Source organism: Bos indicus x Bos taurus, chromosome 9 (genome assembly GCF_003369695.1).
Source record: "Bos indicus x Bos taurus breed Angus x Brahman F1 hybrid chromosome 9, Bos_hybrid_MaternalHap_v2.0, whole genome shotgun sequence".
Taxonomy (NCBI): Eukaryota; Metazoa; Chordata; class Mammalia; order Artiodactyla; family Bovidae; genus Bos; species Bos indicus x Bos taurus.
Window position 1 is genome coordinate 9,229,398 of NC_040084.1, and position 13,150 is coordinate 9,242,547.

General features: G+C 39.3%; 1 protein-coding gene across 2 annotated transcripts in view; it reads left to right on the top strand.

Moving 5' to 3' along the window:
* The window catches only part of COL19A1 (collagen type XIX alpha 1 chain), a 445,397-nt gene that overhangs the window by 256,818 nt on the left and 175,429 nt on the right, over positions 1–13,150 (top strand). For both annotated transcript variants that reach the window (XM_027550856.1, XM_027550857.1), the window contains one exon: positions 3,766–3,819. In XM_027550856.1, the coding sequence (XP_027406657.1) occupies positions 3,766–3,819 (54 nt within the window). The remainder of the gene's footprint in view (positions 1–3,765; positions 3,820–13,150) is intronic.

Sequence of the window (13,150 nt, forward strand, 5' to 3'; positions counted from 1 at the left end):
CTTGCTCAGTTGTTCAGTCGCATCCAGCTCTTTGAGACCCCATGGATGGTAGCCTACCAGATTCCTTTGTCCATGGGAATTTTCCAGGCAAGAATACTGGAGTAGATTGCCATTTCCTTCTCCACATTTTATGAATACTGTGTGGAGGAAGACTCAGGAAGATTTGGGGAACACTGAGCATTATTGATGGCTTGCCACGTGGATCAACAGTAAAGAATTCACCTGCAGTGCAGGAGGCACAGGAGACATGGATTTGAGCACTGAGTCAGGAAGATCCCATGGAGGAAGATAGCAACCCATTCCAGTATTCTTGCCAGGAAAATCCCATGGACAGAGGAGTCTGGCGGGCTACAGTCCATAGGGTCACAAAGAATAGAACTTGACTCAGTGATTGATCACACATGCACAAGCATTGGTGATACATGTAGAATTTTTTGTATAAATGCTTTTTCAAAATTAGTTACAGGAATTTATACTAAATTCTGACAGTTTTAATCAAAGAAAAGCTATGAGTGAAAAATTAAAATATATTTGTGATATTTTTATTCTAAATAAAATTGGATGGTATGAAGATTTAAATTCTATGAAAAACCAAAAAATGTATATATAATAATACATAATAAACACATCCTCACAAGCACACCTGATGTTTTACTTTAAATGTAGTTATGACTTTTAAAGAAAATGGTTACATTATAAAAATGAATCTTAATTTTTAAAAAATAGATAATAATGCTTCTCCTGAAGGGATGAAGATGAATTCTTATGTTCAAGTGTGTCTTTACTGGAGTTCTCATATTCCAAAGAGTTTAAGGCATTTAATATATAATAGATTAACCATTCAGTTCAGTTCAGTTCAGTTCAGTTCAGTCACTCAGTCGTGTCCGAATCTTGCGACCCCATGAATCACAGCACGCCAGGCCTCCCTGTCCATCACCAACTCCCTGAGTTCACTCACACTCACGTCCATGGAGTTGGTGATGCCATCCAGCCATCTCATCCTCTGTCATCCCCTTCTCCTCCTGCCCCCAATCCCTCCCAGCATCAAAGTCTTTTCCAAAGAGTCAACTCTTCACATGAGGTGGCCAAAGTACTGGAGTTTCAGCTTTAGCATCATTCCTTCCAAAGAAATCCCAGGGCTGATCTCCTTCAGAATGGACTGGTTGGATCTCCTTGCAGTCCAATGGACTCTCAAGAGTCTTCTCCAACACCACAGTTCAAAAGCATCAATTCTTCGGCACTCAGCCTTCTTCACAATTCAACTCTCACATCCATACATGACCACTGGAAAAACCATAGCCTTGACTAGACAGACCTTTGTTGGCAAAGTAATGTCTCTGCTTTTGAATATGCTATCTAGGTTGGTCATAACTTTCCTTCCAAGGAGTAAGCGTCTTTTAATTTCATGGCTGCAGTCACCATCTGCAGTGATTTTGGAGCCCAGAAAAATAAAGTCTGACACTGTTTCCACTGTTTCCCCATTATTTCCCATGAAGTGATGGGACCAGATGCCATGATCTTTTTTTCTGAATGTTGAGCTTTAAGCCAATTTTTTCACTCTCCTCTTTCACTTTCATCAAGAGGCTTTTGAGTTCCTCTTCACTTTCTGCCATACGGGTGGTGTCATCTGCATATCTGAGGTTATTGATATTTCTTCTGGCAATCCTGATTCCAGCTTGTGCTTCTTCCAGCCCAGTGTTTCTCATGATGTACTCTGCATAGAAGTTAAATGAGCAGGGTGACAATATACAGACTTGACGTACTCCTTTTCCTATTTGGAACCAGTCTGTTGTTCCATGTCCAGTTCTAACTGTTGCTTCCTGACCTGCATACAGGTTTCTCAAGAGGCAGGTCAGGTGATCTGGTATTTCCATCTCTTTCAGAATTTTCCACAGTTTATTGTGATCCACACAGTCAAAGGCTTTGGCATAGTCAATAAAGCAGAAATAGATGTTTTTCTGGAACTCTCTTGCTTTTTCAGTGATCCAGCGGATGTTGGCAATTTGATCTCTGGTTCCTCTGCCTTTTCTAAAACTAGCTTGAACATCTGGAAGTTCATGATTCACTTACTGCTGAAAAGCCTGACTTGGAGAATTTTGAGCATGACTTTACTAGCGTGTGAGATGAGTGCAATTGTGTGGTAGTTTGAGCATTCTTTGGCATTGCCTTTCTTTGGGATTGGAATGAAGATTAATCATACATATTCTAAAAACCCTTTGAAAATGCTGGCTCTACCCAAAAGCTTTTTTTTTTTTAAACAGTGGATTGATTTCTCATTATGATTTTTTTTCAATCATTAACAGGTGCCTGGTATTGAATAAGACAGTGATTCTACCATTGTCCTTACAGCCTGGTGAATCATTTCCTAAATAATTACTTAAATGGAATTATGATAAATAATTTAAAGAACAAGTACAGGCACCTTAAGACTGGTGCAATAAGGCATTCATCTCTTTATGTGGACAATCCAGGGAGGTCAGGCTGGCTTTTCTTGAGGTCAGTTTGTGCTCTGGAGGATGGAGGGGTCTGTGTCTAGTATCACCTGGAAAGCTCTTAACAGGTGAGCAAGCAAGCAGGTGGTGGAGCAGAAGGATGGAGGAGAGTAATAGATGGATCAAATCCACCTATTTGGAGCTACATCAGTTGGACTTGGGGACTGGATGTGAAAGAGAAGTGAGAGAGGCAAGTATGGAAGGCGAGTTCTAGGTTCCCAACAAGAGCTCTAGCAGGATGGTGCGTGGGTCTACAGAGTTGGGGTGCTGGAAAAGGCCCAGTTTTGGTGGGAGGGCCCTAAATGTGCTGTTGCTGTGCTAAATTCACATGCTGGGGAGAGCAGAGTGGGTGTACCAGGCAGGCATTTGGATGTGTGGACCTACAAGCTCAAATATAAATTGAATAAAACTTTTGGCATCATTGGCCTGGAGAATCTAAAGTCCATGGTATAATATGAGATCATGGCAGGAGAACGGGGAGAAAATGGGCCTAAACCCTCGCATTGAAAGGCGTTATAGGGAAGGAGGAAGCAGCCAGAGAGACTGAGAAGCCTCCAGAGGGGTAACAACTAACCATCAATCCCAAAGACTTTAAACAGCAACGGTATCAACATTCTGGTTTTTGTGTTGAGAATTTCTGTGTAATAGTAATTATCTGTGAGAATCAGGAGATTCAGATTAGTGCATCTGGGACTTCCTGCACATTTTGTAGAATTGAAAAAAAAAAGGTTATTTTTTCTACCACTTGAAAGAATACTTTTCATGAGAAAGAATTAAATAATGTCTATGAGGCTAAAAATTAAGTGGTATGAATAGATAAATGTTGAAGCTGATGTCATAACCGGGTGTTTTTTCAGAGGAAAACTACAGAGCCACTCTCAACCAAAAATGCTGTTGCATTTATAGAGTTTAAATACATGAAGAGGCTTTTTTTTCTGCCTGTAAATATTGTTACCATTTATTGATGGCAGGTTGATTAAAAAAAAAAAAAAAAAAAAAGACATGGTTCCAACCAAATGAGAGTCATCCCTGGGAGTGATCACTGGTTAAGAGTCTTTCTTTTCATTTGTCTTGTTAACTCTGAAGATAAACCAGTCAAAGAAGGACAGTTCACCATTATTAATGTATTATATAGTCTAAGCTTGGAAGAGCTCAGATCACTTTAAAAGTTTTTGTATAATCAATAAAATTAGTATTAATTTTCACAACATTCTTTGTAAGGCAGGCATGCTTGAAGCAATCTACTAATATGTGTCCCCTTTTTTTTTTGTAGGGTTCCCTGGGGATACAAGGCCCCCAAGGTCCACCTGGAAAAGAGGGTCAGAGGGTAAGTAAACTCAGAACAACTGGCAGGCATACTAACTCAGAGGTTACTTATTTCTGAACACTTATAAAAATAAATTGGAATACAGCAGGCAAATGGGCAGTGGGAGAATATCAACTATCTGAAAGCTGAAATTTGAGATTTTGACAGAGCTTTTACAATCCAGAAAATTCTATATATTTTCCAGATTGGCAGCACAAGTGTGGAGATACTGTTTGGGTGAAATGAATTAACTGTTATTCGATCTGGAACACTTGATCCTATTTTGGGGGTTTTGAGTTAAGCTCATCTTTGCTGATTTAAGTTTAATGACTTATCTTTGCAGAGTTTTAGCCTGTTCATGAATTCTGGAAAGACTGTGGATATTAAGTGCATTCTTTAGCCAAATTAAATTATTGACATTAGTGACTCTTTGTAGTTAACTTTTCCTACCTTTGAGATATGTATGTATCACGTGAACACATTGTACTTGCCGAGGGAGTATAGCAGTCACCTTCCAGTTCAGTTAGGCTTACTGGCTCCCAGGAAAAGGAAGCCCTGCGGTGAGACTTGGTCAGTCCTCCATGAACACTCTCTGCAGTGGGGTAGCCCATTCCTGTGGCCAACTGTTATTAACTATTTTCAAATCATGCTAAAGATTCCAAACATTTTGTATGTGCTTTCTTATATGAGTAGTATTTTTAACTTTTGTTACCTTATAGATGAGAATTGTGTGACTCATGCAGTGTAGATGCCTTGCCTAAAGTTATAGAAGTAATGAAAAATCAAGCCAGGACTTGAATTTGGGCTTTCTGACTTTGGATTTCATGTTCTCTTTTACTGTCTCAGCATGTTAACCCCAGAACTCTTTCTTAGTCATTCAAATTTATTATTCCCTGTTCTGCCCCCTGGCAAATAAGTCTGTTGCCTCAGATATATGAGTCCTTCAAATATTTGAAGACCTATGGTATTTTTACCAAGGTTTGCCTTTTGTCAGATTGATAATAAAATCCACATTCTCTAAGCTCTTCCTCTTGTCTTGATTACTGACTACCTAACATGCCAGTGGTCTTTCCCAGAAAACACTCATGAACCTTCTGAAGGTGTCATTAATGGAACTGGATGTATATATGGTATTTAGGGCAGAGTTAAGTGTGGCAAATATGCCCTGTGCCTATGACCACAGGCTTCTATTGCAACCTAAGATGAGCCAATGCTCCTGTGAATGGCATCACACTTTGTTTTTCCTAACTCCTTCTACTACGGCAGCTCTCTTTTTTACAGTTTGTTTTCCAGAGTTACAATTAAAAGTTTATTAGGAAAAAAAATGAACTAGATGACATTGAAGTTTGTTCAGTTAAAAAATTCTGTGTTCAGTTCTTTTTCCCAGTGGCTATTTCAGTGAACATAATAGGGCTTAATAAGTTTGGATGATGAAAAAAACAGAAGGAAAATTTTGTGAATAATAGCTAACATTTATGGGCTACCTATTTCTAATTTCATTTGTTTCTCACAATAGCTCTGTGAGATAGATTCTACTACAGTGCTCACAGGGAATCGGAGTTTGTTCAGGAGCCTGAATAGAACACATTGCTATTAAGTGGATTATATGGATATTTTAAAACTATTTACAAAGTAGTCACATTTGGGTTCTACTCTCAACACCTATGTGTATAATTATAGTTTCCTCTTTTTAGCTCTCCAGCTCACTATCCAAGAGTTCATTACTCTACCTGATCAAAGTTTTAAGTAGTCTAGAGAAAAAATTGAAGATTACTTCCCTAGATCTGTGCTTTTGAGGCTGTTTTAAGCATTTTACCCACTGGAGGCAGAGGACTAGATGAAATGACCTTGTGTAGTTAATGCCTAAGCTTCTTATTTTCTCACAGTCGTGGCCAAGATGATTGTTCCATCTAGGAACATATTTCTTAATTAACTTTTGTCTTCAGCATCCAGGGTACATTTTGCTCATAGTAACTACCCCTTCATGGAAACTGAGTGATCAGTTATACCCCCTAGTTAATATATAAGGAACAAAATAATTGAGGAACACATAACAAAATATGTAAGGAACACATGCAACTCAGTAGCAAAACATGCAATAACCCAGTTTTCAACCGGACAAAGGACCTGAATAGACACTTCTCAGAAGACGACATACAAATGACCAATGACTGTATGAAAAAGTGCTCAATGTAGCTAATCATTAAGGAAAACTAATCAAAACCACAGTGAATATCACCCCACATTTGCTAGAATGGCCAGTATCGGAAAGACAAGAGATAAGCATTGACAAAATTATGGAGAAGAGGGAACCCAGGCTCCCTGCTGGTGGAATGTAAATTGGTGTAGCCACCATGGAGAACAGTATGAAGGTTCCTCCAGCAAGTAGAACTACTTTATGAGCCACCAGTCTCACTAGTGGGTACATGTCTAAAGGAATGAAACCAGTATTTTGAAGAAATATACATACTCCCATGATATGGAAACAACCTAAATATCTATTGACAGGTGAATAAATAAAGAAAATACAGTTAAACACACACATACAGTGGAATATTATTTCAGCCTCAATAAAGAAGGAAATCTTGCCATTTGTAACAAAATGGATGAACCTGGAGGACATTATGCTAAATGAAATAAGCCAGTCATGGAAAGACAGATGCTCACTTATATGTGGAATCTGAAAATGTAAAAATCCATAGAAACAGAGAGTAGAGTGGTGATTACTATAGGATGGGGGAGAGGGGAGATGTGGATCACAGGGTACAAAGTTTTAGATATACAAGATGAATAAGTTCTGGGGACCTAATGCACAGCAATGAGAGTGTAATTAATACTGTGTTGTATACTTGAAATTTGATGAAAGAGTAGGTCTTAGGGGTTTCCACCACAAAGAGGTAACTATTTGTGAGCAGGTGGATCCGTTAATAAGCTTGATTATTGTAACTATTTCACAATGTGTTAAGTATATCAGATCAAATTGTATACCTTCAATATGCGCAGTTTTATTTTTCAACAATGACTCAATAAAGTAGAATGATAATAAAACTAAGAAACAGAGTTTTAATTTCAACTCCAGAAAGTAGCTTATAGTCCCTGGGTGGTTTGAGATGGAAATTATGGAGCTAAGTGGGTGAAGGTAGGCAGAGTGTCTGACTTCCTCCCTCGGTAGCGGCAGTTGTTGTTTTTTTTTTTTAATTTGTGTGGTAAGAACATTTAACCATGAGGTCTACTGTCTTAACAAATTTCAATATACAATGAAATTGTACTTCTTTTTAAAAATAAAGTATAGTTGATTTGCAATGTCAGGTTAATTATTGCTGTACAGCAAAGTGACTCAGTTATATAGGCATTCCTTTGTAATATTCTTTTCCATTATGGCTTATCATAGAATATTAAATACAGTTCCCTGTGCTATAGCGTAGGAACTTGTGGTTTATCCATTCTATATATAAAAGCTTGCATCTGCTAACCCCAACCTACCTCTCTATAGCTCCCCCAACCCCCTCCCCCTTGCAACCACAAGCCTGTTCTCTATATCCCTGAGTGTGCTTCTGTCTGCAGTGAAACTGCACTTCCAACTTGGGCTGACATGTGGTCATTTCAGGGCACCGCCTCCTTTATTTTAATGAAAACTTCTTCCCAGTCAGATCTTTGCCTGTCCTACAACTGTGCAGTGGCCTTTCTGAATCACAGAGTAAGAACTGATCCTTGTCGTCATTAAATTTCACCTTCTGGGTTTTAGTTTCTAACACCATTCTGTTAGGTGTTTCTCAGTGAAATAGCTCTGCTGCTGCTGCTGCTAAGTCGCTTCAGTCATGTCTGACTCTGTGTGACCCCGTAGACGGCAGCCCACCAGGCTCCCCCGTCCCCGGGATTCTCCAGGCAAGAACACTGGAGTGGGTTGCCATTTCCTCTTCCAATGCATGAAAGTGAAAAGTGAGAGTGAAGTCGCTCAGTCATGTACGACTGTTTGCGACCCCATGGACTGCAGCCCACCAGGCTTCTCAGTCCACGGGATTTTCCAGGCAAGAGTACTGGAGTGGGGTGCCATTGCCTTCTCCAATAGCTCTCCACCACCTTAAATTTTGATAAGCCTACCCTCTGAGTCTTCATTCACATCACTAATGAATCCTGAGCAGGACAGGCCTGACTCTGTGTAACACCCTGTCTACCATTGATGTTCGTGTGGCGTGATACAAATCATGTACAAATACATTTGACCTCTCCTTCCTTCCCACTCACATTTCTTAATCTGTCTTGTAAGATAATTATGAGAGTCTTTGTCAGACTAGCTGAAATGAAAAATATTCAAATGAGGTTCTTTAAAAATAATGATGCTTCAAATTGAAATTGTACCCTAGCAAAGCTTACATTTCAGAAGAAGGTGAGTTAACCAGTAATTCAAACTTATGTATTCTTCATGATAATTATGAAGGAACATATTCAAATTATAAAGTTCAACCACTATATTATGCAAATTTACTCCATTTATAAATATGTATAGTCCAGGTAATTTTATATTACTTTTTATTCTATCTTATCAAGAGTAACAGTGTCAGAAACTAAAGAATGTAGTAGAATTTTACAGATAATGTTAGACAAGCTTTATTATTATTACTATTGCTTTTTTACAAATGCCGTATAGTTAAAGGAAGACATTTAGGTCAGGTATTACTGATGTTATTCACATTTACAAATGATTATTTCCTAATGTGCTCAATGATTCATTCTGCTTTTCAGTTACTTGAAGGGGACCCACATTAAAGAAATAAGTATTCTTAAATATTTTCATTTAGGCCCAACTTACTGCCACTATTTCTTCTCTGCTCAAGAGTTAAGCAGCACACAGCTCTTTTGGACACACAAATGTACATGTCTGTGTATGAGTATGTGTGTGTACATATGCACAAACAGATGCACACACTGAAAGCTAAGACCAATAATATTTCATTTCTCTGAAATTTGCAATAGAAAACAACAGAAAAATCTAGGAATTTAACATTCTTTTCTATTAACCTATTCTCAAGCAAATCCATATTTTTTACAGGTGTTTGAGCAGGAAGGAGTTGACTATCACTAAGTTTATGGAAATGAAATATATAATATGTGCAAGTTTATATACCTTACTCCTAGGTATAATGTCTTTAAGGAAAGTAGAAGAAATCATTGATTTGTTAGTTTTTCTCAATGATTAAAAAGAGAGTATCTTCTATTCTACAATATCAAACATGAGTGTCAAATGTAAACATACCTTAAAAAAATTATGTTTCTATAAAGCATCATAGAAAAATGTTAGTAATACTACTGTTATTTCTATTAAGGCATAAGGACTCTGATTGATAAATTCCTTTTATTTTTCTGTTTAACCCTTTATGTAGTTTTCTATATGCACAGTAAGAACATTATTTTTTCACAAGTACCAGACCAAAAATTCTGTTTAAATTTTCATTCATTGACTTTATCTTCTTCACTGTCTTAGAAGCTACTAAATTTCAGATTATGTGTTCATTTAATAAAACATAGTAGCAGTGTACTTCTTGTACTTAAAAGCTGCTGTTAACCTTAACAATGTTTGGTGGTGATGTATATCTGAGATTTGTGGTTTTATGTTTTTGTTTAACCTCCTTATTTCTTCTTTGAATCTTTTATAGGCCATTATTTTTTCCCTCTGTTATCTTTTTGAAGTCCTATAAGTAAAACATTTGACTGACACCTGTTTCGGTCTAACATCTTTTATAGATTAACACGGTTTTTAAAATTCAACTAATGTTGAATATTAACCCTAAGCCTCAGATGAGGGTTTATCAGGGAGTAGTAGAGAAGGGCATGCTGGGGACACTTGTCTGGAGACCAAGGAGATGTCCAGCCATGATGACAGAGAAAGCCTAGGAGGGCGACCAGGACACTGAAGGGCCAAGAAGTAAGCAGAAGAGAGTTTACGGTGCCTAGAGGGTTCAGCAGCATTAAAATGTGGAGCAAAGTTGGGGGAGAGATACTGGTTAAAAGAAGAGGTGACTGGAAGTGGTGCCAACTGAGAGAGAAGGTTTGGTTGAAAACATGGGAGAGCATTGGAAACAAAACTTGCGAGAAAAGATATGAGGGAATTAGGAGGTACACTGTAAGGAAGGAGAGGCAGCGATGGGGACTCTGGGGTGGCGGGGGGAGAAAAGGATGGGAACTGCATGGGAGCCCAAGGAGATGTCTTAGTGAAAAGGGGAATATTTCAGACGGCTGAGCACATCTGTGAAAGTTTACAGGAAACACCTCAAAAGAACTGGCATTTGTACAAATTCCCTCTACAGATTCCTTATGCTTCCCTGGTGGCTTAGCTGGTAAAGAATCCGCCTGCAATGCGGGAGCCCTGGGTTCGATCCCTGGTTGGGAAGATCCCCTGGAGAAGGGAATGGCTACCCACTCCAGTATTCTGGCCTGGAGAATTCCATGGACTGGATAGTCCAAGGGGTCACAAAGAGTGAGACGCGACTGAGAAACTTTCACTTTTATTTTTCTTAATAACATTTCCAAAAACATAAAAAATAATTATCATTTTATGTGTCCTTGGATTTCTCCTTACAGTCACATTAAGTGCATATCTGAACAACCTCTTGGTTTGAAACAGCCAGGGCCTGTTGTTAGTTAGTTGCTCTAGGTCTCTGAAAGAACATTTATTGGTGAATCAGTTAGGGACTGTCCCAAACACGAGATTGTTTGGAATCTGGATTGCTGGACCTAGGTGACACCACACCCTTACTTTCTCTGCTGCTGGATCCTAATTTCAATCCTGAATAGAGAATTTACATTTTAAATGCCATATAAGTCACCTTCTTGGAGAAGGAAATGCCAACCCACTCCAGTATTCTTGCCTGGAGAATCCCATGGACAGAGGAGCCTGGTGGGCTACAGTCCATGGGGTCACAAAGAGTTGGACACCACTAAGGAGTACGTCAAGGCTGTATCTTGTCACCCTATTATTTAACTTACACACAGAGTACATCATGAAAAACCCTGGGCTGGATGAAGCACAAGCTGGAATCAAGATTGCCGGGAGAAATATCAATAACCTCAGATATGCAGATGACACCACCCTTATGGCAGAAAGTGAAGAACTAAAGAGCCTCTTGATCAAAGTAAAAGAGGAGAGTGAAAAAGTTGGCTTAAAGCTCAACATTCAGAAAACTTAAGATCATGGCATCTGGTCCCATCACTTCATGGGAAATATTGGGGAAACAGTGGAAACAGTGACAGACTTCGCTTTTTGGGGCTCCAAAATCACTGCAGATGGTGACTGCAGCCATGAAATTAAAAGACATTTGCTCCTTGGAAGAAAAGGTATGACCAACCTAGACGGCATATTCAAAAGCAGAGACATTACTTTGCCAACAAAGGTCCATCTAGTCAAAACTTTGGTTTTTCCAGTGGTCATGTATGGATGTGTTGTTGTTTAGTCATAGTCGAGTCTTACTCTTTTGTGACCCCATGGACTGCAGCCTGCCAGGCTCCCCTGTCCATGGCATTTTCCCAGGCAAAAATACTGGAGTTGGTTGCCATTTCTTTCTCCAGGGGAACTACCTGACCCAGGGATTGAACCTAGGTCTCTTGCATCTCCTGCATTGGTAGATGGATTCTTTACCACTGAACCACAAGAAAAGCCCTTGGATGTGAGAGTTGGACTATAAAGAAAGTTGGGCACTGAAGAATTGATGCTTTTGAACTGTGGTATTGGAGAAGACTCTTAAGAGTCCCTTGAACTGCAAGGAGATCCAACCAGTCTATCCTAAAGGAGATCAGTCCTGGGTGTTCATTGGAAATACGGATGCTGAAGCTGAAACTCCAAACTTTGGCCACCTGATGTGAAGAACTGACTCATTGGAAAAGATCCTGATGCTGGGAAAGACTAAAGGAAGGAAGAGAAGGGGACAACAGAGGATGAGGTGGTTGGATGGCATCACCAACTCAATGCACATGTGTTTGAGCAAGCTCCAGGAGTTGGTGATGGACAGGGGAACCTGGTGTGTTGTAGTCCATGGAGTCGCAAAGAGTCAGACAAGACTGAGAAACTGAACTGCAGTGACTAAACCAGGTCACCCTCTGTCTTGCTCTCAGTTTAGCTTCTCTGCCTGTGCCTGTCTTTTTCATTTTAATCCCCTCCAGGCAGCCATCCCTTTAATTCTCTCCTTTTAACCTTCTGCAGATTTTACTTTTTACTCTCCCTTGAAGTGCTTGCTCCAAGCCACCTTGCAGCCTGCATCTGGGGTCAAGGTTCCTTGTGTCCTAAACAGCATGGAGGATTCACCCTCCATATAAACACAAAGGGAAAGCATGGTTTGTTTTTTTTTTTTTTTTGGCTTGGACCCATGTATAAATATGTAAACATACATGTGAATGACAACTGAGAGGTTTGCATCCTGTAACTAGTGGTTCATGTTTATTGCACATGTTAAACTTCTGGCATTCAGATGACACGTTTTTCCATTTACTTCCTGTGACATTTCCTGAAGATTTCTCCTTAAGGATTACCTTGAGAGTTTTGGAGAAATACCCATCTTTGAGCCTATCTGCCGTCTAGACGGGAAACTGGGCAAGTGTGTACCCTGTGCAGGCTCAGAGAGCTATGCCTCTTTCCCCTAAAAGCTTCTGTGAATGCGCAAACTAACATGAGGCACAGAGGGTGGAATCCATCAAATCTCCACATGTCCCAGCAGTCCTGTTTGCAGGGCTCCATAGACGACTTTGGGGAACTGTTACTGTTGTTCCAGTACCTAATATTGCCAACTTTGCCTTTACTTGACTTTCTTTCCAGAAACTCACCTTCCTGGAGAAGGAAATGGCAACCCACTCCAGTGTTCTTGCCTAGAGAATCCCAGGGACAGAGGAGTCTGGTGGGCTGCCGTCTATGGGGTTCCACAGAGTCGGACACGACTGAAGTGCCTTAGCAGCAGCAGCAGTTATCCACAGTTTACCTACAAGACTATCAAAATTAACGCTTATAAAAGGTCAACAAATTGAGAAAACATTTATTGAGTTAAATTAATATTGGTGAGAAAATATACTGTGATATGAATTCCACAATATAATAAATCATATGTTGGTTTATTTTGTCTTTTAATTGAAATGTAGTTGGTATTATATCAGTTCCAATTATACAGTGTGGTGATTTGACATTTTAATAGCTCATACTCCATTTAAGTTATTACAGAATAAAGGCTGTATTCCCCTATACTGTAGAATATATCCTTATTGCTTATTATTTTATTTATTATAGCTTGTATCCCTTAATCCTATATCCCAGTCTTGTGATTCCTCCCATCCTTCTCCTCACTGGTAACCACTAGTTTTTCCTCTAGTGTGT